Source organism: Cyprinodon tularosa, unplaced genomic scaffold, assembly GCF_016077235.1.
Source record: "Cyprinodon tularosa strain WSP-4 unplaced genomic scaffold, ASM1607723v1 ctg263, whole genome shotgun sequence".
Classification (NCBI taxonomy): Eukaryota; Metazoa; Chordata; class Actinopteri; order Cyprinodontiformes; family Cyprinodontidae; genus Cyprinodon; species Cyprinodon tularosa.
This window is the reverse complement of record NW_024038967.1, coordinates 117,756-143,967: the sequence shown is the minus strand read 5'-3', so window position 1 is coordinate 143,967 and position 26,212 is coordinate 117,756. Positions and strand designations below refer to the sequence as shown.

Below are 26,212 nucleotides of genomic sequence, written 5' to 3'. Positions count from 1 at the left end.
AAAAACCCAGAGTCCATACCTGTGAGAGAGACTGAAAGATCTAGAAGCTACCTTCTCCAGCTCCTGGTCCTGCCTGTTCATCAGAGTTTTCCAGTGATCGTAGAGCTCCGTGTCGTGAGTCTGAATGTCCTTCAAGGTTCCCTCCCTGAGAACGGAGCCGTCTTTCATCGCTATGATCTGGACACAAACATGAACATAAAGCTGATGCTTTGAATTTAAAAACCAGGGTGGGATGGTCTCATCTGCTCCAGAACTTTTCTGGTTAACTCAGCTGGAGTTTTGTCCTGCAGTCCAATTTAGGTTTTTAGACGGAAACGTTTTAGTCCTTCATGAACAGGTTTACTTGTCAAGCCTCTTTCTGTCATCAATTCCAACAGGATCTCAGGAAGTCCAGCCTTCCAGAGGAGTCCGTCCATCTCTGTGTGGTTTGGTTCAAACTTTGACTAATGTTTAGATCTGCAGAGAGGATCATCAGGTGGACATTCCATGACTGGTACAGGTCTATGGTCAGGAGAAGATCAGCTATCAGCTCTGCAGAGCCCAAACATCCTCCCCAGGACATCCTTTAGATGGACACATTTGATGTCCCTCAGATGGACACATTGAATGTCCTCAGATGGACACATTGAATGTCCTCAGATGGACACATTGAATATATTGTAGTTCCACTCAGGCTGATCGTCTCTGGGCTTCCAGATTGATGGGGAAACCAGCTGAGCAATTAGCCAGGATTCTATTACCTGAGTAATACAAACCCTGGGTTTTTAAATCTGGTGTTCTGTCAGCTCAGCATACTGCGTCAGGCCAGCATACCCTTATTAATACGCATGCACACGCATGTTCGTTATTAGCAGCTATCAGTCCCATAGAACGGCTTCAGATTGTGCCAGTAGGCTCAGTAGGTTGTTATAACCGAGTGAATCCTAATCCTAACCCTAAAGTTATTCCTTTTCCCCCGCAGAATGAATTAATCTTTTTAGTTGTAATCTGAAATAATTTCAGTAGTTCTTCATGTGCAAATAAAAATAAAATGATCCGCACATTGCTGATATCAAACAAAGTAAAAGCAAATAAATCTCATATCTTGTCACCTGAGTTGTAGAATCCTCTCCCTATAAATATTTAATTCATTGTGGAAAATAAAATGACAATCATTCTTTAATGAGATCCTCATCAAAAGGACATACAATTTATTTATTTTTTTTAAAGCTAATGTGTGTAACGGACATTGTGAAGGACTGTTTTGTTGTTTTAAGCACAAAACTACGACAAAAACCTGACTAAATCTGAAAAAAAATAACGTGATTGGCTGTAAGGAGAGCAGAGACAGGAAACTCTATGTAATGGGTATTACTGTGGGTATGCTGGCCTGATGGGGTATGATGAGCTGACAGAACACAGTAGAAAAGGGGCTGCTAAACCCAGTGCTCCCAGTACATATGGTCTTTGGTGGGCTATGATGGGAAAAAGTATGTGTAGGGGCTAAGCCACGCTTAAAGCCACTGGAATGTTTTTAAACCGGAATCTTATGGTTGACGCGCTTTGCCGGGGTTAGATGGTGTGAATAGGAAATGTCCAGACGCTGTTCTTGCTGTTTAAAAGGCTGATTTATTCCCACTCTTGCTGCTTACAAAACAAAACAAAATTATACAACAGCCAGCTGTGAGTTGACAGCGTTTCCCCGCCATGCGGTCAAACCGATTTGCCCTTTCCGGTGAAACACACGCCCATACACACATCATTTCCCTCTTTTATAGAGCTTATACATAATGGCTTCTACATACCGGCCCCTAATTGTTAGACATAACAATTCCACAGTACATATTTTTACAAGCCAAGAATATTTAAATCAAGACCATAAGTTACATTTCATGCAAAAGACACAATTTGGTGATGGGCCGCTCAAAAACACCACTCTTTGTTTGCAACTTTACAGTGCGAACAAAACCCCTTTTGTCAGGCAAAACCTCTAATACTCTTCCCAAACACCAAGAACCTCGTGGTGCTAAAGAGTCAATGATTATAACAATGTCCCCAATAATCAAGTTTCTTTTAGTTTGGTTCCATTTTTGCCTTTCTTGGAGCAATGATAAGTATTCCCTGGCCCATCGTCTCCAGAACAGATCAGAGATGTATTGAATCTGCTTCCAGCGTCGTTTTGCATACAAATCCGCTGTATCAAAAAGTCCAGGTGGTAGTGCTGGTTTGCCTTTCAGTAACAGAAAATGATTAGGTGTGAGTGGTTCCAAATCCTTTGGGTCTTCTGAGAGCTTTGTGATTGGACGATCATTAAGAATGGCTTCAATTTCACACATAACTGTGTTAAGACCATCCATATTCAATGATTGCTTTTGTAAAACTGAGCTTAGAATGCGTTTTATCATGCGCATGATACGCTCCCAGATGCCACCATGATGGGGTCCTGCAGGTGGGTTAAAACTCCATTCTACTCCAGATGAAATTAGTGTCTTTTGAATCTTCTCGTGATTTAATGCATCCAAAGCTTCTTTCAGTTCTCTTGCTGCACCGACAAAGTTTGTTCCATTGTCTGATCTTATGTGAACTACTTGACCTCTTCTACTGATGAAGCAACGTAAAGCATTTATACAGTCATCGGTACTTAAAGAATTTGCAACTTCCAAATGTACAGCTCTACTTGTTAAACAGGTAAAAATGACACCATAGCATTTTTCTGTTGTTCTTCCTCTTTTCACCTCAATGGGTCCAAAATAATCAACTCCGACATTGGTAAATGGAGGTAAATCAGGAGTAATTCTCTGCTTTGGAAGGTCTGCCATCTTTTGGTTTACTGGTCTTGCATTGTGACGTCTGCAAAGTTTGCATTCAGAAATCACTTTTCTTACTGCAGAGTGTCCATGTAGAATCCAATATTTCCTCCTAACAACAGCCAGAGTATGATTGCGTCCACTGTGACCTAGTGTTTCATGAGTATGTCTGAGGATGAGCTTGGTTATGTGCTGATTTTTTCCGAGAATGATGGGATGTTTCTCTTCCATAGGCATGGCTCCTTTATGCAGTCTTCCTCCAACACGTAGAAGATTGTCCTCCCAAATAGGGTCCAGCCTATGGATGGAGCTTTGTTTGCTGATCACGCCCCTTTCAGCCAATCCTGCCATTTCCTCTTTGAACTGCTGTTGCTGACAATAGCGTACGATGTCAAACTCTGCCTGTGACAGATCCTCTAAATTCAGAGCAGATTTCTCATTCAGTTCATCTTGAGAAATTTTGTTGGTAGTTTTTCTCCTTCTACAACGCTTGAGTAGGATGGATTTTAGCTTGGAACACCAAGCGACTGATTTTTTCAGCCTTTGCCAATCAGAAAAGTAACTGATGAGCCGATCAGTAGGATTTAATTCATTACAAGAAGACACATTCACAGCTGCACTTTTGTGGACCTCAGGATCATCAACTTCTATCACAGGATCAAAGGAAGCTTGTGGCCATTCCTGGTCAGATTTCCATAAAAAATTGGGCCCTTTAAGCCAGATTTGATGTTCAACAAAGTCTGATATTCTCATTCCTCTTGAGGCGGCATCCGCTGGATTGCCCTCTGAGCAGATGTGTCTCCATTGAGAAGGATGTGAAGCCTCTCTTATAGCAGAGACTCTATTTGCCACAAACACTTTAAATCGTGTGCCTTCATTGTAGATGTACTTCAATACTGACATACTGTCGGTCCAGAACACAGAATCATCAATCCATAGTTGCAGCTCCGCTTTCAACAGGGTATCCACCCGAGCAGCCAGGACAGCAGCTGTTAATTCCATTCGTGGGATTGTGATGGTCTTCAGTGGAGCAACTCGTGCCTTGCCTAATAGAAAAGCAACGTGGATGTCATTCTGGGAGTTCTTTTGCCGAATGTATGACACAGTGCCATAACCATCTTTGCTGGCATCAGCAAAATGATGCAATTCTGTACAAACAGACTCCCCAAAGTCTTTTGGTAGAATGCATCGTTTCATCTGAAATGATGTCAAGAGTGCAAGCTCTTGAGTCCATGAATTCCATTTTTTTCAAAATATCTGGAGGTAAAGCCTCATCCCAACCACATTTTCCTTTGCAGAGTTCCTGTTGCAACATCTTGGCATAGAGAGTGACAGGTGCAAGAATTCCCAAAGGATCATACACAGAGCTGGTTACTGACAGCATACCACGTCTAGTGAGACATTGCTGTTTTACTTCAATCTTGAACTTGAAATCATCCGATTCCACACACCAGGGTAGCTCTAAAGCCCTCTCCATAGGAAGTTTGTCCCGATCTAGGTTGAGCTCTTTTAGATCCTTTGCCCACCGATCTTCTGGAATACTTTGCAAAACCTCTCGATTGTTACTGATCCACTTTTCCAGAGTAAAGCCTCCTTTCTCACAGAGAATGCTTAGATCTTTTATCACCTGTTTGGCTTTTTTCTCTGAACCAAAACTGATTAAGCAGTCATCCACATAGAAATTTTGTTTAACCGCTTTCACCACATCATGAGAGAAATCAGCTTTGTTGTCATCAGCCGTCTTTCTCAGTGCATAGCTGGCACAGCTAGGTGATGACACAGCACCAAATAAATGAACAGTCATCCTGAAGTTTTGAACTTCCTTCTTCAGATCTCCGTCTTCCCACCAGAGGAAACGAAGAAGATCTCTCTGGTGCTCTGCAACCTTTACTTGATGAAACATAGCATGTATATCGCCCATACATGCTATTGGCCTCTGTCTAAACCTGATTAGGACTCCAAGCAGAGAGCTGGTGAGATTGGGACCTTGTAGTAACTCCTTATTGAGGGATCTTCCTTTGAAAATGGCTCCACAGTCAAAAACCACTCGCAGAGCTCCTTTTCTTGGATGGTATACACCATGATGTGGAATATACCATACTTTTCCTGATTTTCCTTCCAACTCTTGCTCTGGCACCTTTTCTGCATACCCTAGCTTTATTACATTTTGCATGTATGACCAGTGACGTGCGGTCAGGGGAGGCAGGTGAGGCAGTGCCTCACCAGCCATCATGGAAAGAAAGAAAATATATAATCATAAAGTAATTTAAATTGTTATATTCATCCGGTGGTTTGTACTAAAAAATATTCATTTTTCATGTAGCTTCACCAATTTCGATTTTTATTTGTTCAAAATCGCTGAATTTTCTTATTTTCCCATTCAAATGCTTGGAAGCGATGCCGGTGAGGCAGCAGCGAGCTCTGCCTCACCTTGGATTGCGCAACCCCTGGCTCTGCGCTGGCTGCAAAGCGGAGAGAGCATGTTGCTGTACGGCGTCAATAAAATGGTTTAAACAAATGTAATATGTGAACTTATTTCTAATAATTTGGCTTATGTATATAATGTACAGAGCTTTTTGTCACCAACTGTGTTTGTGTAACGTGTTTCGTGTAGTGAGCGATTATAAACGGCAGAGAACAAGTTCGAGGTGAGGCAGGCAGTTCTCTTGCCTCATGGCAGGGGGTGCTCAAGAGACTGAAAACATAAGGCAGGAACAGGACGGATCAAGGAAGGCTTTCTTCCCTGGCAGTGATCTCCATTGAGACAGAGAGACTTTTAAAACTGAAGGAAGATAAGGAGGACTTCTATTCATTTATAAGTAAAGGTAAGACAGTAATAACATTTATTTTGTTTTGTTTTTTAAGGAAATGTGTGTTTTGTGAGCTACAGTTTGTATGTGTAAGGATGCAGAAGTGAAACATAACCTGTAAACTGCTGTCAATCTATGCATCTATTTGCAAATCTGATTCTGATGACGTCAGTGCCTCACCAGCTATGAACCTCACCGCACGTCACTGTGTATGACACATACTCTTGACAAAGCTGCGGGTTGCTCACTAGCCTTTTCTTTAAGCTAAGAATCCTCTGCTTTGCCATAGAAAAGTTATTGGGTAATGTCATAACTGGATTTCTTAGGGGTATGTTAAGAACATATCTGCCTTCCTTCAGATGTGCAGTAGAATCCATTGTGTCCATAAATTTCAAATCCTCCCTTGACATCTCTTTACCTGCTGAGGGTTTTTCATTAAAGTCATGATTGTACTGGTTTTGTAGCATTAGCTCCAGATTTGTCACAGAAATTCTGTTCACAACTGCTGTTCTGCTCATTTCGTTTCCATGCGTCGGTCCATTGATGACCCATCCCAATACTGTCCTTATAGCGTAAGGGCCATCCGATCTGCTGTTGATTACTTCCCAGGGCTCCAATAGCTTGGGTGCGTTGGTTCCTATCAACAACTCAACAGTAGCATCTATGTTGGGAATAGAAATCTTTGACAAATATGGAAATCTTTTCAGATCTGCAGGTGTAGCAATATTTGACTTTAATACTGGCATTTCCTTTTGTGTTAAAACCTCTGGAAGCAGGTGGAAAGTGTTTGAATTTATCCCTGCAACTTCAATTCCAAACAACAGGTGTGCTGGAACCACCTTTTCCTGTCCCATGGTAGTCAACAAAAACTGAGTTTGTCTTCCTTTAATCTTTAATTTTTTCATAAGCTCTTCCGTGCAAAATGTAGCAGAACTACTGGGATCGAGAAATGCATAAGTCTGCACCTCTTCAGTTCCTGTAGTGGACTTGACATTAACTGGAACGATGGATAAAAGACAGTCTTTTCCGGCCCCTGTAAGACCACATGTTTGTGTAGGAGTAGAAACAAGATTAACAAGTGAATTTCGTTCCTTGATTGGACTAATATGAAGCACAGTTGGATGCTGCTGGCCACAGGTTTGACAGCTCAGACGATTAGTACAATTACGACTCATGTGCCCTATGCACAGGCAACCAAAGCAAACCCCTTTCTCTTTTAGAAAAGAGATTTTATCTCTGTGTTTTTTACTTTTGAACAGTTTACAGTTGTCTAGACGATGAGTGTGCGAACAGCAACAACACAGCTCCATTTGAGAACCATCCAACACACCTTTGTTGTCAGAGTTCACTGGTTTCACAGTAGTGGCGAAGCTTCCCTTTACTCCTCCAGAACGTTGTGCCCTTTGTATAGATACCCTTGAACTGTTTCGTTGTGCATGCTCGATGTCTCCATAAATGGGATTTAAAAGAATCCGTACTTGACGTTCTAAATATGTCACCAAGTCATGTAAGTGAGCTCTTCGGTTGTGTTGTTCCATGATGTCATGGGCCTTTGTCCTCCATCCTTCCCTTAACTTGTATGGTAATTTAGAGACCATGATTTTTATATTTGTTGGCATGTTCAATTCTTCCACATATTCAAGCTCCTGCATCACATTGCAACATCCCCGCAAATATAAAGCATATGCTTGAAGTGATTTGCCATCCTCTGATTTTATTGTATGCCAGGCCAAAACTTTTTCAATATAAGCATTAGCAAGCTTATACTCATTTCCAAAGTGTTCTTTTAGAAGTTGCTTGGCCATACTGTATCCATTTTCAGGAGCCATATGCTGGCAACTACGGACCAATTCCCTTGGCTGTCCTCTGGTAAATTGCTCCATATAATAAATACAGTCTGCTTTGCTGGCCTTCTCTTCAACGCCTTGTTCAAATGCTTTTATAAAATGGTGATACTGCAATGGATCTCCATCAAAAATAGGAATGTCCCGTGGTGGAAGAGTCAAACAACGTTGCTGATGCACAACTGCTTCCATAATCCTATTCTGTTTCTATCCTATTCTCCATGATGGTGAACATGTTACTTGATAAAGCTTGATCATTTTTTTGATCTTGGGTTTCTGCAGTGTCTGTTGCCTTTCTTTGAGCTGTATTTAATGGTTCCACTGACAAACAATATGCATCTTGGTCGTCTTGCCTGTATTGTAGTTTGTAGTCCTTTTCTTTAAGATTAAGTGAGAGAGATATTGACTTCCTTTCCCTTTCCAAATAAGAGTTCATGCCATTGGATTTTGCAGTTGAACGTTGATCCTCCATAGCCTGAAAAATGTCCAGTTTAGCTGTGGCTGCAGCAAGCTCAGTTTCCATTTGAAGTTGTTCTTTTTTCCTTTTTAACAACAGCTCTTGTTCCTCCAATGCATGACGCTCCTTCAAAGCTGCCATACGAGCTAAAAGAGCTGCCTTTTCTGCAGCAGCTTTTATTCTTGCAGAGGAAGTGCTTGTTCTTGAACTGCTCACACTGTTTGTACTTTTCCCCACATTGGAAATACTATCATTAGGATATATGTTATCATGACAATCTTTTGTTGCATCAACCCCTTCATTTTCAACATTATGTGCTTCTTTTTGTATCACCCAAAGATGAGCATTTTTGACAACATCTGTATTAAACATCATTTTTGCTTTAAACCAGGTTTCATGTTTTTCCTTTTCCTCTGGTGGCAATAAACCCATGATAGAATTGTGAACACCATATATTTCATCACACAACTCAGACATAACATTCAAAGTATTTTTCACTTCACAAACATTTCCCATTTCCATTAGACCTTTAATAGTTTCTCTTAACTTACTAGCCTTATTCAGTTTGACTTTTCTAATATTCTGCAATTTCTCAATCTTCTCAGCCAAGGCCTTGGCAGTAAGTTTAACCACCCGTTTACCCAAATGAGTTTCAGTCACAAGGCTACCAGCCTCTTGTTCTTTAAGAACATCTTCTTTTACAGTTAAGTCAGTGTTTTTATTTGCATCAGAGTTTTCCATGTCTGAGCTGGATTTTTAATGTCAGCCAAAGAAATAAATAAATAAACAAAAAATAAATAGTTTATTCCTGAAGTTACTTATCTCGGTTTTTTTTTTTTTTTTTTTTTTTTTTTCAAATGGCAACCAGTGCACTGGAATTACGCATTGTTATTTTAGATAGCCATGGCCTGAATGTAGCGCTACACGTACCTATGTGTGGAAAATCCACGTTTGTGTCACACCTGCGCAACCAAGCCGCTGAAGCTCCTCAGGTTCCTTTACACGGTGATCCTCCTGCTCGCTCCTCCACTGATGGATGACAGACCCACGCTCGCTGATGGCATCTCTCCTATTGCCCACACAACCACTCCAATCAGTCGATCAGCATGCCGGTCATCCTCTGCGCGCTGCTGCCTCCGCTGCGCCGTCGCTCCTCTCTCTCCTCCCAAGCCGCCGCTCGCATTCTCCCCGCATCACAGGTGCCGACAGGTGACAGCCAGCCACACCAGCATAATTAGGAAGGAATCCTTTGATCCAATAATACGAGACACTTCTTCTATGTCTCGATGTCCTTACCAAAGCTTGACTTGGGGCCACGGTTTGACTTTATTTGTAGGGGCTAAGCCACGCTTAAAGCCACTGGAATGTTTTTAAACCGGAATCTTATGGTTGACGCGCTTTGCCGGGGTTAGATGGTGTGAATAGGAAATGTCCAGACGCTGTTCTTGCTGTTTAAAAGGCTGATTTATTCCCACTCTTGCTGCTTACAAAACAAAACAAAATTATACAACAGCCAGCTGTGAGTTGACAGCGTTTCCCCGCCATGCGGTCAAACCGATTTGCCCTTTCCGGTGAAACACACGCCCATACACACATCATTTCCCTCTTTTATAGAGCTTATACATAATGGCTTCTACAGTATGTCTGGATTTATTTACTTCGTCTGATGATGAACTTCAGGTTGGCTTTATAATGACCTTTAAACGCTTCCTCGATGATGAATGCCATAGTCTTCTTCTCTAAGCTAACTGCTGCAGTCTTTCAAGTCTGGCGCTATGTAAATTCCAGAGCAGCGAACTGCCAGAACTGATGATTAGGGATTAATCAAATGACCTGGTTGTGTTTTTTCAGTTTCTGATGAAGCAGGAACTTTGCATACAGTAAAGCTTTTCTACTTCAGCTTCTTTACAACCAACTTTCTTTAGATCAGAAGATCATAGTTTTTCAAGTCTCAGGCAGGGAGGGATTTACCCTTAGGCAATACTAGGCAGTTGCCTAGGGCCCCAAGTTCCTGGGCCCCCATAAAACTCTGTTTACATGCACATTATTTTTGATAAAAATCCTTTCGCTAAAATGCCATCAGAACGCTTATAATATCAAGTGTGTCTCAGCCCCCCCTTCAGTTTCCATCATATTGGATCAGTCCATTGCTGCACATGTTCAGAAAGGTCTAGACAAACAGCAGAGAACCATTTTTAAAACGGTACGAAGAGCAGTGTTGCCAATTTAGTGCTTTGGTCGCTATATTTACTGACTTTTCACACGCCTGTAGCACTTTTATTTCTAAAAAGCGCCTAGCGCCAAATCTAGTCACTTTTTTCTGCTAGTGGAGACTTTGGCGACAACATCTAAAAGCAGCGAACTCTGCTCTCCAGAGTGAGTAGATTGGTAACCCCGCCTCCTGCTCTCCTCTATCTTGTCTGCTGTCATGATTCATGCAGCTATTATTTCATCCAAATGAAAAATGGAGAACAGAGAAGCAGATCATGGCTTGTCTACAGTGAAAAGAAGGACTGGGTTATTTACTTTGGCCATTTAGGAAACACAGGAAGGAGCAATCAGCTAAGTGAGCTTAGTGCTTGGAAAAAATCTTTTATTCCTTTAGAGACAGCATGAAAAGTCAGCTGAGTACAAAACATAGAGATGTGAAATGTAGAACTAATAATGGATGTCTATTCTATTAACATTTCTCTATCTGTATAATGGGTCTGTTTTATGTGTTGTCTTCTCAGTTCAGAGGGCCCCCTGCCTGTCTTTGCCTAGGGCCCCAAATTTTTTAAATCCACCCCTGCTCTCAGGACAGCAGTGGTTGTGTTTTCAGGCCTTACCCAGTCTGCGTGTATCAGGTACTGCAGTTTGTGGGTGACGAGCACCACGGTTCGCTTGTCGTCCTGCAGAAACTTGAGGATTCCTTCCTGCATCAGGTGATCGCTGAGGTGGATGTCCAGCGCTGAGAACGGATCGTCCTGTTTGATGTGAAAAACAGATTTAAAGTTACCAGATCAAAACAATCAGTGATCCTTGGAGCGAACGGATAATATGTCAACACCTCCCCATTGGTTTCATGTCACGCCTGGCGCCAAACACTGTTTGGATAATTCAAGCTTCAGCCACGCCAGGAGAACATCTGCCAAACACAGAGACGTGGTGTGGATGGGTGGGTGCGGGTGTGATGAGGAGGGGCCATGATGCAAGATCAGATATGGTCTGTCATTTTCAAATGATGTCAAAGAAAACATCTGACGCAGGACGGTTTGACGGATTTAGCAGCTGCAGACGTTCCCATGTGTCAGGAGGGGCAGAACGACGGAGACGGGTGTTAATGTGGAATATATGCATGGTGAGAGCAACAGGAGATCAAACAATTCAATTAGGGAGAGATTCACACGTGGCGGCAAACACAGCAGGAGAACAGATGCTTCAGAGATTCTTCTGCTGATACCTTCTGACATCGTGGTTCCCCTGATGACAGGAAACCATGAGGTTCATGCAGAGGGGGTACGAGCCGAGATCCTTTGGTCATTCGAGTCCAGACAGAATCAGGACCAGCCTCAGCCACGGAGGCAGGAGGGCCATCGTTTGGAGATGACAAACCCTTGTGGGAGCCGCATCTACGTTATCCAAAGCTGACAGTTTCCCCCTTTCACTTGACAACTCTGTAATCTCCCTCCTCAGCTCAGTTCAAGAGTCTGGGTGTTATCATTAATAGTACAATGTTCTTTCTTTTCCTCTCACATTAACAACCTTGCTTAATTTCACTTACGTAATATCAATCGTCTTCACCCGTCTCTCTGTCTTGGTTCAACCTCGACACTTGTACGTATTTTGTCACTTTCTGCATCGATGACTGTAGTTCTCTTCTTTTTGGTCTACCTCAAAAATCCTTAAACAAGCTTCAGGCGGTCCAAAGCTCAGCAGCTTGCATAATTTCTACAACCCTTCTTGCTATCAATTCAAGTCAGTTTATTTCTATAGCGCCAATTCACAACACATGTCATCTCAAGGCACTTTACAGTTCACCAGATAATACAGTCAGATTGATTCAAAGTTTTATATTTGAGGAAAACCAGTTGATTGCCTCAACTCACTGACTTGAAGGCAATCCCTCACACTAAGCATGCTTGTAGCGACAGTGGAGAGGAAAAACTGCCTTTGTACAGGAAGAAACCTCCAGCAGAACCAGGCTCAGTGTGAGCGGCCATCTGCTGAGGCCGACTGGGGTTCAAGGAGACAGAAGCAGAGATACAAAACAAGGAAACACACAGCCAGGCAGACGAGCTCCGAGCCAGCTCCCATGTCAGAGGATGAAGAGAGAACATCCAGTTAGTCACAGTCAGAGAAACAGGACTACATTGAAAAAAAAGGCTCATCTCCAAAATCTATAAACAAAGGTGTTGATGGCAGCAGCACAGCTGATATTTCTCTCCAGGATGGAGTCACAGCCAAACAGGGACAGACCAGATGAAGCTACTATGAGAAAAAGCAGAGAGCAGAACGTTAGAGATTGAACTAACAGATTCTGCAGAGTGGGAGAATAGAGATAGAATGAAGCGGAATGATGAAAAAGGGGTCCCTATGTCCTCCAGCAGTCTAAGCCTATAGCAGCATAACTATAGAGATAGCTCAGGATAACCTGAGCCACTCTAACTATAAGCTTTATCAAAAAGGAAACGTTTTAAGCCTAGCCTTAAAAGTAGACAGGGTCTGTTTCTCAATTCACAAGAACGCAAGTTCGGACTCGTGTCCTCGCAAAGTATGTTCTTCAGAAGAAAACAGGAAAGTTTAGATTGGAGATGGGAGCATGCAGCATAAATATGGGTCAACTAGCCTGTTAGCCCTGGCTGCTGTTAGCCTCAGAGGTCCGCTGGTTACCACGATCCTCTCAACTTCTGACATGTTAAATTACACATTAAATCACTAAATGGGCCATATAGTGATGCTTAAAAGTATAATGTTCTCGCCTCAAATTATCTTAAAAAATACTTTTATTTAACAACGGCGACAGAAAAGAGAACTCTTAGCTGAGCTCTGTGAGCCGCTGCTGCCACAGTGCATGCTGGGACAGCTGTCAATCTCAAGAACGGACAACTCTGCTCTGATAGGTACTGGGTATTGGGCATACTTTAGTTTTGTATGGAAAATACACTTTTAACTACCTAAACAGGCTTGTATCTCTTTAGTCATGTACAAAAAAAAATGTAATTACTTACTTTTTGCTGTTTTTTTAAATGTATGACTGTCTGACCACAAATTGTCTTTAAGACTAAAGGGATACACCCCTGTTGAGGTATTTAAAGCCTATTTTTCATACAAAACTAAAGAGATAAATGCAAACTGACGTCTTGCGCATGCGTATTGAGTATAGGTATGCTGGTCTGACAGAACACCGGTCCGATCGCTGCGTACCTTTTGTTCTGGAGGTAAACATGTTTTAACCATTGATGAGAAATGCGGACTCACCAAAAAGACGATGTTGGTGTTTTGATACAGAGCTCTGCCCACACAGATCCTCTGCCTCTGACCTCCACTTAGGTTGATCCCCTGAAATGAAGGACAGATCAGACTCCAAATAAGAGGAGATCTCTCCAGGTTTTGATGGTGAACATTCAGCCCTAAGTAACAGAACACAGAGACACCGACCCTCTCCCCGATCTCAGTTTGATCTCCAAACGGCAGAAGGTCGATGTCCGGCTGAAGAGAGCAGGCATCGATTACAGCTTTGTACCTAGAAAAAACGAACCAGACAGCCATCACAGACGGCCCAGAACCTGCAACCAGGGTCCTATCGGTACTGGAGCGTGCTGTTTACCTCTGTTTGTTGAAGGGACTGCCGAAGGTGATGTTTTCCTCCACCGTGGCGTTGAGCAGCCAGGACTTCTGGGCAGCGTAGGCCACTGAGTTTCTGTTCTTGCTGGAGGCAGAAAAAACATGAAATGAGAATGACGCATTCATACTCAGAGAGGAGGACTGCTGATGTACTGTCACAGTCAGGTCTCATCGCAGTAAAGAGCGGTTCTCCGCGTTGACACGCGCAATCACCCACACATCTATCTAAGCCTAGGCACCTTAGGTTCTGGGAACGGATCCTGCTTGTAGATAGCATAAAATATATGTTTTAAAAGCTCTAAGCTGATTAATCAACAATGGAGCCCAAGAAGATCCAAGAGGAACCATAGATCTAGACAATTTGGGAAAGTCTTTTGGATCTATTTCTGAACAACCGTAGTTTCTCTGATGTACAGCCCAATCCACAACAACCATTTTTACTGGGCACTTATATTTCAGTCTAACAGGAGAAAACAAATAAAATATATCTAGGTGAGAAATGGCTTGGACTGGTCATACTGTTGAAATGCTCAGGGAAGATGAAGAACATAGTCTGCCTCAGAGTCCTTCAAATGGACCTGAAATGGTTGAAGTTGATTGTATACTCCCGCATCAGTGTGTCGCAATTATGATGCAGATATTTTTGATTTATGCCCAATTTTGTAGCGTGGTCTGCTATTCCATGCCACAACGCAAGAGGGACAATCAGGAACTAGCTAGGACTGCGGGTGTCAATGTGTCGGTTTGACGACACATTGATAACCCCTCATCCAACGGTAGACGACACACAGTCCACCCGTGAGTGTTCCCCAAAGACTGGCCGTGGCACTGAGTGTTTTGGCTTTGGGTACAAACCAATAGTTTGTCGCTCAGAGCTACAAACTAGCATCCTGCACGGGGTCTGGGATAGTGCCCAAAGTGTGCCAGGCGTTGTGGACGGCACAACAGCCAGAGTTGCTGCCATTAGGTACCAAACAGGAAATATGCATAGTGTAGAGTGGATGTAGAATTGACCAATCAGAGGCATCCTTCCTTTCCTCCATGCGACGCTATCTGCGGCCCTGTCTGCGATCACCTACAATTTTGGGGAGGTACACAAGAGTTAACTGCGACACACATGAATACGACCTGGTTTCTGAGCATAAACCAGGATTTAGTGGGGCTTTCTACAGAACAATAAAACGAAACGCACATCAGAACCAGGACTGGACTAATGGATGGGGGAAAAATTGAGCTTCTAGCCTGGATTTCTCAAAGATCTGAGTGTTAAATCGACAAGTAGGCAAGTAAAGTCCACTCCACCGATCCTCCGATGGGGTCTGAGTTACACCAAAAGGCGGTTAAAATGCTTTAAAATCCAGGACTCCATATAAAGACGCAGGATTCTGCTGTCATTGTTAACAGAAAACACTTCTACACATCTGTGTGGGTCGTAGTTCTCTGCTGCCTGCTGTTTCATTTCCCGACACAGAGAAACCGATCAGTAACAGTACATCAGATCAGCAGTTTATGAAGGCGGCAGGATGACGACGGCAGTGATGTTTGGAAAACAGCCAAACTCCTACACAACACCATGAAAACACCCGTTCACCAGATATGAGGGATAAATATGGAGGATGGAGAGGGTTAAAGATGACCTGCAGGAAAAGAAAACTTAAGAGCAGCGCCAGACAAAGCAACACGAACATGAAAACACTGGCGCCCTGCTGGGAGTCTCGCCTGGGAGCTGCTGAAGAGACAATAACTCTAAAAGCTGGTAGGTTCATCTTAAACATTTATTGGTGCCAAATCAATATTTTAAATATAAATTAGGTACATTCTTTTTAAATAGTTCAACCACCAAAGGTTGATTACCTCCTCCAGGGAAGGTATGAAATAAACTTACTGCAGAGGTAATTGGACTGAACAAAGTCTCTGCGGTGTATAATAATGAAAAAGGCTGATTTATTTGTGAAGCTTGTTTAATAAAGGAGAGCTGGACCCTCAGCATGAGATTAAAGAATGACGTCTAACAGGAAAGACATCTATTAACACAAGTTTACAGTGGGCAGTGGAGAAAAGTGAGGTTTATAAATCGAATGTAGAAAAGGATGGAGGCCAGTTCCTTCACATCTCAACCCTCATCAGGGACCAACAGAAAGCCATTGTTTAGCAGACCTTAGTGATCTACGTGGAGTTTATGGCAATCGGATCACAAAAGGAAAGGTTTTATATTCATAATAGGGTAACTTCGCTCTCAATCTCAATCCAAAAGTAGAATGGGAGGAAGATTTTTTAGTTATCAGGCTCCCCACCTGTGGAACCAACTTCCAGTTTTAGTCCGTGAGGCAGACACCCTGTCTACTTTTAAGGCTAGGCTTAAAACTTTCCTTTTAGATAAAGCTTATAGTTAGAGTGGCTCAGGTTATCCTGAGCTATCTCTATAGTTATGCTAATATAGGCTTAGACTGCTGGAGGACATAGGGACCCCCATTTCATCATTCTGCTTCATTCTCTCTCTATTCTCCTATTCTGCAGAATCTGTTTGTTCAATCTCTAACGTTCTGCTCTCTTTGCTTTTTCTCATAGTAGTTTCATCTGGTCTGTTCCTGTTTGGCTGTGACTCCATCCTGGAGAGAAATATCAGCTGTGCTGCTGCCATCAACATCTTTATTTATAGATGTTGGAGATCGGCCTGTTTTTCAGTGTAGTCCTGTTTCTCTGACTGTGACTAACTGGATGTGCTCTCTTCATCCTCTGACATGGGAGCTGGCTCGGAGCTCGTCTGCTTGGCTGTGTGTTTCCTGGATGGGGCCGCCTGTGGAGCTGGTTGACAAGTTCCTTTAGTATCTCTGCTTCTGTCTCCTTGAACCCCAGTCGGCCTCAGCCGATGGCCGCTCACACTGAGCCTGGTTCTGCTGGAGGTTTCTTCCTGTTAAAAGGGAGTTTTTCTTCTCCCCTGTCGCTACAAGCATGCTTGGTGTGAGGGATTGCCTTTAAGTCAATGAGTCGATGAAATCAACTGGTTTTCCTTAGATAGAAAACTTTTAATCAATCTGACTGTATGATCTGGTGAACTGTAAAGTGCCTTGAGATGACATGTGTTGTGAATTGGCGCTATAGAAATAAACTGAATTGAATTTAAGTGAATTGAATTAATGTAGAAGAGGATGGAGGCCAGTTCCTTCACATCTCAACGCTATTCAGGGACCAACAGGAAGTCACTATTCAGCAGACCTTACTGATCTAGGTGAAGTTTTAAGATCATTTAAATTCTATAAATCATTTCTAAAACACTCAGAAAGCTGATTTCCAAAAATGAAAAACTGAGTTCTCAAACAAAGGGGAGATGTTTTTAAAATTAGCAGCAGAGCTTGATGGTAGGGGTGGGGCTCTAGAGGTCAGTGCTCAGTGTTCTGACAGGGCTGCAAGTTCCCTGTTCAAACCCATTTTTCCCTGAGGGATGAGCTAATACAGTGGTCAAGGTTCATTGTAATGTGAGTTTGCGTGATCAAATTGAATATATTTATTCCAAAACTATAATCTTGTTTTCTAAGCATTTCCAGTAGCCATTAATGATAGTTTTCCACAGCAGCCATACCTTTCATGACTGCTGGAGGATCATGAAGCATAAAAACAGCTTCACATGTCAGATATCGGTGAAAGGTTTGTTCAGCAGAGCGAGGACTCCCAGCATTAAAAACACAAACCACTCTGGGATCAGACGGCACTCTAATGGGACACCAGCAGCAGACTGACCAGGTCAAACACTCGGAAAGCAGCAGAACCTGCTGGAAGGACGGGACTGTTCATATTCCAGTGCAAAGGAATAAATGTGAACAGACAGACTCTGGTCCTCGATGGTCGCTGTCCTGCAACTTTTTAATGTTTTGTTATCCAAAACCTCTCTTTTTTCATCAGTAAATAACTTTCCATTAGAGCCACAGAACTCCCACAAGGCGTTCCCCAAGGCTCCATTTAGGGCCCCTCATATTCAAGATCTCCATGCACCTAAATCTGGATGTAGTGATGGTATCAGACATGAACATTCAGATGCTCATAAAGACAGGAACAAAGTGGGCCTTCTATCCCCTGAAGGACGTCTCCAGAATTAAAGGACTAATGTGGAAAAGTTACTTCCTGCCTCGTTCCTCTTTAGTAGAGTTGTATCTTCACATGCTGCCTAGAAACTGGATCTGACAGCTGCAGCTGATCCAGGATGCTGCTGCCTGCATCCTCACTAGAACTAAGAAAGTGAAGAACATCAGCCCAGTTCTGAAGTCATTCCTCTGGCTCACTGTTTCTTTAAAATCCTTTAAGAATTAAAACTGATCTTGATTGTTCAAAGCTGTTTTTGACTATTTACTTTAAACTATTAACTAAAAATCTATTAATTTCAGTCTGTAGTACAAGTTCTCTTTACCTTCCTCGTTTATTCCACCATAAGATACTTTTTAAAGTGGTTTGCTTTCCTCATGTTTCATTAAATAAAGCACTTTAAATTGTTTTCTTGTTAAAATGTGTTAAAGGAAAAGTCCGGTCACATTCAGAATACACACTGCTGAAAGTACGTTAAATATGAAATTATTCCATCCTGTTCAATAAATGATCAGTGTTTTTAATTAAGAGTAATTTTCATCTGAATGTGCTTTGTCAAAGAACACTACTGCCACCTACTGGTTTGTGACGTCACGGTGCGGTATCGGCTGTTGATCAAGTCCCAGTGCTGTATCTGGTGTTTGTCACAACGCGCTATTATCCAAGTCATCTTGAAAACATTCTTCTTCCAAATGTTGGCTACATATTACGTGTCTTTTCTCTGGCCAGAAGTTCGATGGCAAATCCTCCCTCTTCAAGTTGGCGATCCAACGACGAACCCGTCCGTGGAGGATCAGGAATCAGAATGGTGAAATAACTTTTTTTTTTTCACTTTTATTCCAACATCCAACTGCCATTCACGGGGGCATTGTCAGTTTCACTATAGCTCTGGTGAATTTCAATGGTGAAGTCCTCTGGAAATCTTCAATAATTGTTGTTGATTGCAGATGTGTCTAGTAGTTCCCATTGATTTTGCTTGTAAAGCGGGGAGAATGGCGCTAGGCTTACCGCACCGTGATGTCACTGCCGGAAGATGGCAGGAGGGAGGGGTTACTATATTTGGGCAAAAATGGCCACTCCCAGAGTCAGTGATCGCAACGAAAATGATTGTTTTTATTTTTTTACTGATTAACGCTAAATTTATTAAATCCCATATTAGTTTTAGTTTCCTTTAAGGTTGCTGGTACCAGATTGGCTCCTCATGGGTCAGTGGTGGGGCTTTGTCGGAACCTGTACGATCAATTTCCCAGAAATATGAGGACATTCTCAGGCCTTACAGGTTCTTATGGGGGCCAGTCGACTAATGGAAACTTTAGCTTCTTGGGTTGAGGGTTAGGTATGTGTTGGTAAAGGGTAGGCTCAGGGTGGAGTTAGAAATGAATGGACGTCAATAGAAAGTCCTCGCAAACATAGCAGAACTCAGATCTGTGTGTGTCTCACCTGGCAGCTGCAGGTGCTGTTCCCTCCTAACCCATCGGCGCAGACCCCTCTGCTGCTGCAGGGTCTGTCAGCCCTGTACTGATCAACACTAAATTCATATAATCACCGCAAATGTATTAGTTTTAGGTACAAATAATGATCCGTTGATAATTCCTTGCTGAAACTTGCTTCTTCTTCAGAGCAATGCTGATGTGTTGAAAAGGAAAAACATGTAAAAGTTGCAGGAAAACAGCCCTCAAGGACAGTAACTCTGCTTTAGCTGCATGTTTTCTCTTTTATCATGCATTTGATCCACAAATGCCTCAACACAAAAAAAAAAAAGAAACATGGACAATTCTGCTGCATAACCACAAATATAGAAACTAATGTCCCACATGCGTATGTGCTCATGAGCAACTTGGAACCAGCATTAAGAGGCACAAACATAAGGAGGGTTAGAACTGATGGAAGGAAAGCAGCAGAGGCGAACAACGGGTCAAACAGGTCACTAGAGCCCCCACAACAAGAAGCAGGAGACGATCAGATGAAGATGTACCTCCCGACGTCCTCCTCAGAGTCCTCAATCTCTGACCAGCTGTCAAAACCAGCATTTTAGTCAGAATTGACCTTAAACCCAATTCTCTGTCTTTAAAAATGTGCAGAAAAAAAACAAGACAAAGCAGGGTAGGGACAACGGAGAACAGCTTGGGCCTCAATGTTAAAAAGACATGACGGATGTGAAAGAGCAGACAGGGATGACGGCCAGCTGATGATCAAATTAACCTTCCCACCCAGGAAAGGAGAGCCTGGTGAGTGATGCAGTCATTCTGTCTGTCCGGGATAATTAGGTTTTCTGGCTTCTTAGACAACGAGGTCTCATATTTTTGGGCCTCTGGGATTTTAAACAGCAACAGAAATAATCAGACAAATAAATATTCAAGAAAGATTTATAAGCTGATTGAGTTGGGAAGCACTAGCAGGGATGTTGTGGATGATCACGATCAGAGAGTGTATTTCTGGGGGATTTTACCTTGATGCATGTTAAAGGAAAATGATCAATGAGTGATTCTTCCCTTCATATCTGCGGTTATATTCACTATGATGACTGAGCAAATAGTATTGGGAGGGGGGGGTCAGTGTCTATAGAGGAGGGTAAATTAGCAGAATCTAGTGGACATACTGTTTCAGGATGAACACACCACGGACAGAAATGAAGTACCTGAAGCTCCCTTCGTGGCTCATCTCACAATCAGGCAGTCTGATGTGGCATGAAGGCAGGAAATACAGTGAAAACACAACAACACAGATACAGAGCACAGCCAAAACATCGACAGAAATGTTATTTTACGGCTCTGGAACGTCAAGACTGGAGTTAGAAATCAAGGTTTAAGGAAATACTTTTCAAAACAGATGTTAAAATTGATAAGCTGCAGCAGACGTGTGAATCTTCTGGTCACTTGTCCTCCCACTAAAAATAAAACCTTTTAAATGTGGGAATTTCTTTATTAAAAACAGTTTTATTGGTGATTTACTTGGTGTGATCTTTAAAATAATATATGTCTCCATAGTTTTTGGAAATTTTTAAAAATTTTTATTCATTAGAGAGTTTTTAATATTGAACCATCTATTCTTGCCTAATAAGTTTGGCAGCAAGCGAAACCGGTGTGGGTACCAGATCTGCTCGGATCCTGCGCATGCTAGTGGCGTTACGCTACATGATTGGCTGAACATTGCCACATGATATAAAACATTGTGGTTGCCCAGACAACGATACTAACTTTGCACAGCATCTGTGTGTTGAGAGCATCTGTAGCGTTACCGTGATAGCAAAAACTGAAAAAAAATCTGTTTCTGGTGAACAAAGTAACTGTTAGACCATGATATAAAGGGGCAGAGCTGGTTAGCGCTGTAGCTAGCTGTGCTCAGTTGCTAACAGGTTAGCCTCTTTTAGCTCGGTCAGTTAGCCATATTAAGCTACACTACTTTTAAATTTGTGTCAACAACAACCGTTCGTTTTCGACAAGTAGAATAACTCTTTTATTTGTCTAAAATCTCTTTTTTAAGATGTTTCATTTGTCCTTCCTTCCCTCAGATCTTAATAAAAAGAATAAAAATAAACTGAGACTTTTTTGTCACCTTGTTAAATAGCAGAGCTCTGTCTGTCTTAGAAGGCAGAACTTTCCTTCAAGACTTACGATTGTTTCCTACTTTCGGCTACTTTAGATTGCCAATGAAATGTAAAATAATAGCAAATATAGGTAATAATAAGTTGAGACTCCAGAAGACATTTGATCCTTAAGAAATGGGTGCTATATAGTTTGTCCGAGTGGAGTTGCCATACGTTGAGGTCATAAGAAGGGGCGGGGCCCGAGCAGATCTGGAACCTACACCGGCTAGCTTTTAGTTTTATGCTGGGGACTATCCCCACCAAGGAGGTGATTTTTTTTATAGCATTTGTTACTTTGTTGGACGGTTGGCTGGATAAAAAAAAAAAAAAAAAAAACTAGGCTGAATTTATCTTTTTTTTTTTTTTTTTTACCAAGGATGTGTCTCAGCCAGACTTAGAAACCATAAGAATTTTTCATTATCCAGATTTAGAGTTTTGTATGTTGCTCTAATAATGAGCTACATGGCTACAAACTCTTGGAGTGTTTCAGATAAATTAGCAATAAAACTCCATCTGCCGATGTTTGCATCAGTCAAACAAAACGTTGACATTATTATGGCATAACGGGAAAAATACATTGTTTTTTAACTTTATGTTTAAAGATATAGTGGAGGATTTTCTTTTTGCGAGTGGATCATCTATCACCTGACTGTCAATCATTCTGGTGATATGTTTACGTAAAGCCATCCTACTTGCTTGTCCACGGTTAGCTGTCTTTTTCTGCGCATGTGGACTTTTTTTGTTGGTGAGCTACGGTTTTAGCCAGGCTTTCTACCATAATAACACTCTATACACAACATTTCCCCCCTCATTAATACGGGGACAGCTTTAGCTGGGGACAGGTGGTCTAAAATGGGTACCGACCTGGAAATCTGGGACGTCTGGTCACCGTATAATATGAGGAGTCAGAGGAAATAGCTATTTATCCACTATTTATTCTTATATAAACATAATAAGCAACACTGGCTAGCTTAATAACATTTTCCTGTAAACATATAACACAGAATAAGATTTTTCTGGTTTGTAATTAATGTTCAATTTTTCATAACTAAAAAAAATTCTGTTTCTTATGTTTTTACTTAATAGTAAGAAGGGCATTCCAAATGTTAGCATTAGCATTTAGCACCGATTAGTTATGAAAAGAAGTATCCTTATAGCAGGTGACTGTTAAGTTAGACGGAGTATTGGGGCGAGGATACAGATTTTCAAGAATAAAGTCATAAAATTACGAGAACAGAGACGTAGAATTATGAGAATAAAGTCGCAATGAGAATAAAGTCTTAAAATTACAAGAATAAAGTCGTAGCACTGTGAGAATAAAGTCGCAATGAGAATAAAGTCTTAAAATTACGAAAATAAAGTCGTAGCACTATGAGAATAAAGTCTTAAAATTACGAGAATAAAGTCGTAGCATTATGAGAATAAAGTCGCAATGAGAATAAAGTCTTAAAAGTACGAGAATAAAGTCGTAGAATTATGAGAATAAAGTCGCAAATAGAATAAAGTCGTAAAATTACGAGAATAAAGTCGCAATGAGAATAAAGTCGTAAAATTACGAGAATAAAGTCGCAATGAGAATAAAGTCTTAAAATTACGAGAATAAAGTCGTAAAATTACAAGAATAAAGTCGTAGAATTACGAGAATAAAGTCATAACATTACGAGAATAAAGTTGTAACAATAAAGTCGTAACATTACAAGAATACAGTCAAAAGATTATGAGAATAAAGTCATAAAATTACGAGAATAAAGTCGTACAATTACAAGAATAAAGTCAACATTACGAGAATAAAGTAATAACAATAAAGTCGTAACATTACAAGAATACAGTCACAAGATTATGAGAATAAAGTCGAAAAATTATCAGAATAAAGTTGTACTATTACGTCAATAAAGTCACAATGAGAATAGTAATAAAATTACAAGAATAAAGTCATAAAATTATGGGAATAAAGTCATAATATTACGAGAATAAAGTCGTAATATAACGAGAATAAAGTCGTAATATTACGTCAATAAAGTCACAATGAGAATAGTAATAAAATTACAAGAATAAAGTCATAAAACTATGAGAATAAAGTCATAAAACGACAAAATAAAGTCATAACAGTACGAGAATAAAGTCATAAATTCATGAGAATAAAGTCACAATGAGAATAGTCATAAAATTAAGAGAATAAAGTCTTAAAATAACTAGAATAAAGTTGTATTTTATGAGAAGTCCTACAAGAAGCACTTAAAAATAAAGAATTTGAAGCATCATGTGAAGTTATACTTTGCCTCTGGTTAAATAAATCAGGAAATCTTTTAGCAGCAGCATCAAACTGGGCAGGATGTCAAAGTGGACTCTGGTTGCTGATTGGTGGAGCTGGTCGGCCATCATCTGCTGACCAGAGCTGCAAGCTTTCTTTCAGAAACTGGTTGCGGTATGATGACTTAATTTTCGCAGTATTACAACTTTATTCTCAAGATTTAAAAAAATTACCCTAACACTCCGTCATAGTTAAGAGCACTTTTTTGGTCCAGTTTTTTATGTCCACTTAATTATTGACTGAAAAATGCAATAAATAAATAAATTTTCTGTCTAATATAAATGATCAAATAGGGCTGGGCGATATAGAAAAAAAGCTTATCGATAAAAAAAAATGCATATTGATCGATATCGATAATTATTGAAAAGATTTGAAACCATATTTTATGTGCAGCTTGGCCTGGACTTTTTATAATATTGCTAAATGATTTAATTTTAATAAAGAACACAAACACAGACTTCCAATTAAATATTTATTTAACGACCTTTTTTAACCATAACAGAATTGTTTTAAAGAAAAATAACTTAAAAGACCTGAGTTATGTTATTAAATACTGACAAAGAATAAACTAAAGTGACCAGAAAAGTGACCAAAATAAATATAACAAATAAATAAATGCCCCCCCACCGCCGCCCCCATTCTTCTAAGCTGAACCTGGTTCAGCTTAGTTTCCTGCTTTAACCTGAGTTATTACTTTGAAGTTGCTGGCCCCTCAGCATTTTTCTCTCAATTGTTAGAACTATGTGGGAAACTGCCCAGAACTTTATATATATATTTTCCCGAAATTCCCGAAAATTCCTCGTAGGCGATGCAGAGCCGCACCGGGGCCTACACAGCTCGTACTCCTGCGGCTGTGAGCGGCTGAGATGATAAAAAAAAAGTTGGTTGTGTTATCAGACTTCGTTTTCACTGGTTCCCGACACATTTTACAGATGACTGTGGTTTGTTTTTTGTCCGACTTGCCATGACCGAAATACTGCCAGACTGCCGAACTACAAAAACCCTTCTTTGGAACAATTTCCTCTGCTTCTCCTTGCTGCGACATCTTCATGTGCTCTGTGTTGTGGTTTGAGAGGGCGGCGCTTGGTGACGGCGTGCCTGGGTCCGCCATTGTGATTGGTTGGGAGGAAGTAGTGACTAGCATAAACCTACATGCTAGGCTACAATGAGAAGGAAGGAAAACTGCGTTTCTTTATCGAACTTTTATCGACACTCTTTTTTTCTATTGCGCCACACGTCTATCGATCGATATATATCGTTATTGAATTATCGCCCAGCCCTATGATCAAATAATAAAATAAGAACAGAGAAAAAGAAGAAGCTTTTTTCATCTCAGAGTAGCCAGTTATTTGGAATATGTACCTTTACATGCTGGCAAAGTACTAAAAGGTACTAATTAGAGAAGATGGGAGCATTTAGCTTTCACATCCTTGCTTTTATATGCAAACCGTAAACCAATAACCAGGAAAACTGTTTACAAAGTTAAACAGACAGAAAATGTTCTAAATCCAGTAAGATGGCTTCTTCTTTTTATAGATGAATTTATTTTTTGTTGGCATGAAATAGTTTTTTTAGCGTCTAGTATTGATGAAATGTCTTTTATCCCATGATGCTTAGACGTATCCTAATTTTGACTTACTTGCTCCAGTGAACTCTCCCATCGATTGCCTGCATCTCTCCCAGCATGGCCAGCAGCAGGGAGGATTTCCCACAACCCACCTGGCCCACGATCATCGTCAGCTGACCTGGGATGGAAACACATTGAATATGACAGATGAAGCATCATTTTGGAGGCAGATTACTAAAAGTGATCATTTAAAGCACAAGATCATATTTGGAAAATGTTATTTGATTGAAGAATATAAGTTAAACTCCACCAATTCAGAGTGTTTGGGGGTTATGGAAAATAAACCACCTGCTAGTATCACGCCTGCTAAGCTCCTTAGGTGACATTTCTCACAATTTGTGTGTAAATGTAGGGGGGGCTCATGTAATTAAGTCGGGGAGAATTACACTCATGGTCACACGTTCTGAGTCAGCCTGGCAGAGACCAGGTCTGAAATACGAAACGCATAATCCCTCACAAGTCCAGTTAGTTCCCCTCCAGCACTTGGCAGAAGATTGGAACTGTTTGCCTCCCAGAGGGCCGAAGTGCTGCATGATGCAGCTGCTAGCCGCCATCCAGCTCCCTGACACTTGGCATTTCACCGAGAAGTGAGCGGCGTCACTGTTATTTTCGATGTAACGGCGAGCCGGATTTCTAAACTGGGATTTAAGCAGTGATCCGACATCAATGTTGAGCTTTTTTTTTTTTTTTACAAATAATCTGATTTCAAATAATCTGATTTCAGGGTTAATCCAAAGCTTTAGGACATGTAATCAGCTTCTCTCCCGAACACAGAATGATCTAACAAACCGTCTACTTTAAACAAAAATGGCTAAAAAGGTTTGATTTCCTCATAAAAATATAATTGAAAAAGCTCTTAACTCTCTGTCCTTTTTTCAATATTTATTT

General features: G+C 41.1%; 1 protein-coding gene across 1 annotated transcript in view; it reads right to left on the bottom strand.

The window, feature by feature from the left end:
* Nucleotides 1-26,212, bottom strand: part of abcc9 (ATP-binding cassette, sub-family C (CFTR/MRP), member 9) — a 101,943-nt gene that overhangs the window by 37,631 nt on the left and 38,100 nt on the right. The window contains exons 18-25 of the mRNA XM_038289075.1: nucleotides 25,337-25,442; nucleotides 20,439-20,477; nucleotides 19,776-19,814; nucleotides 13,707-13,808; nucleotides 13,538-13,622; nucleotides 13,358-13,438; nucleotides 10,726-10,863; nucleotides 52-177 (exon numbers count right to left, since the gene is read on the bottom strand). Coding sequence (XP_038145003.1) covers nucleotides 52-177; nucleotides 10,726-10,863; nucleotides 13,358-13,438; nucleotides 13,538-13,622; nucleotides 13,707-13,808; nucleotides 19,776-19,814; nucleotides 20,439-20,477; nucleotides 25,337-25,442 — 716 coding nt within the window. The remainder of the gene's footprint in view (nucleotides 1-51; nucleotides 178-10,725; nucleotides 10,864-13,357; nucleotides 13,439-13,537; nucleotides 13,623-13,706; nucleotides 13,809-19,775; nucleotides 19,815-20,438; nucleotides 20,478-25,336; nucleotides 25,443-26,212) is intronic.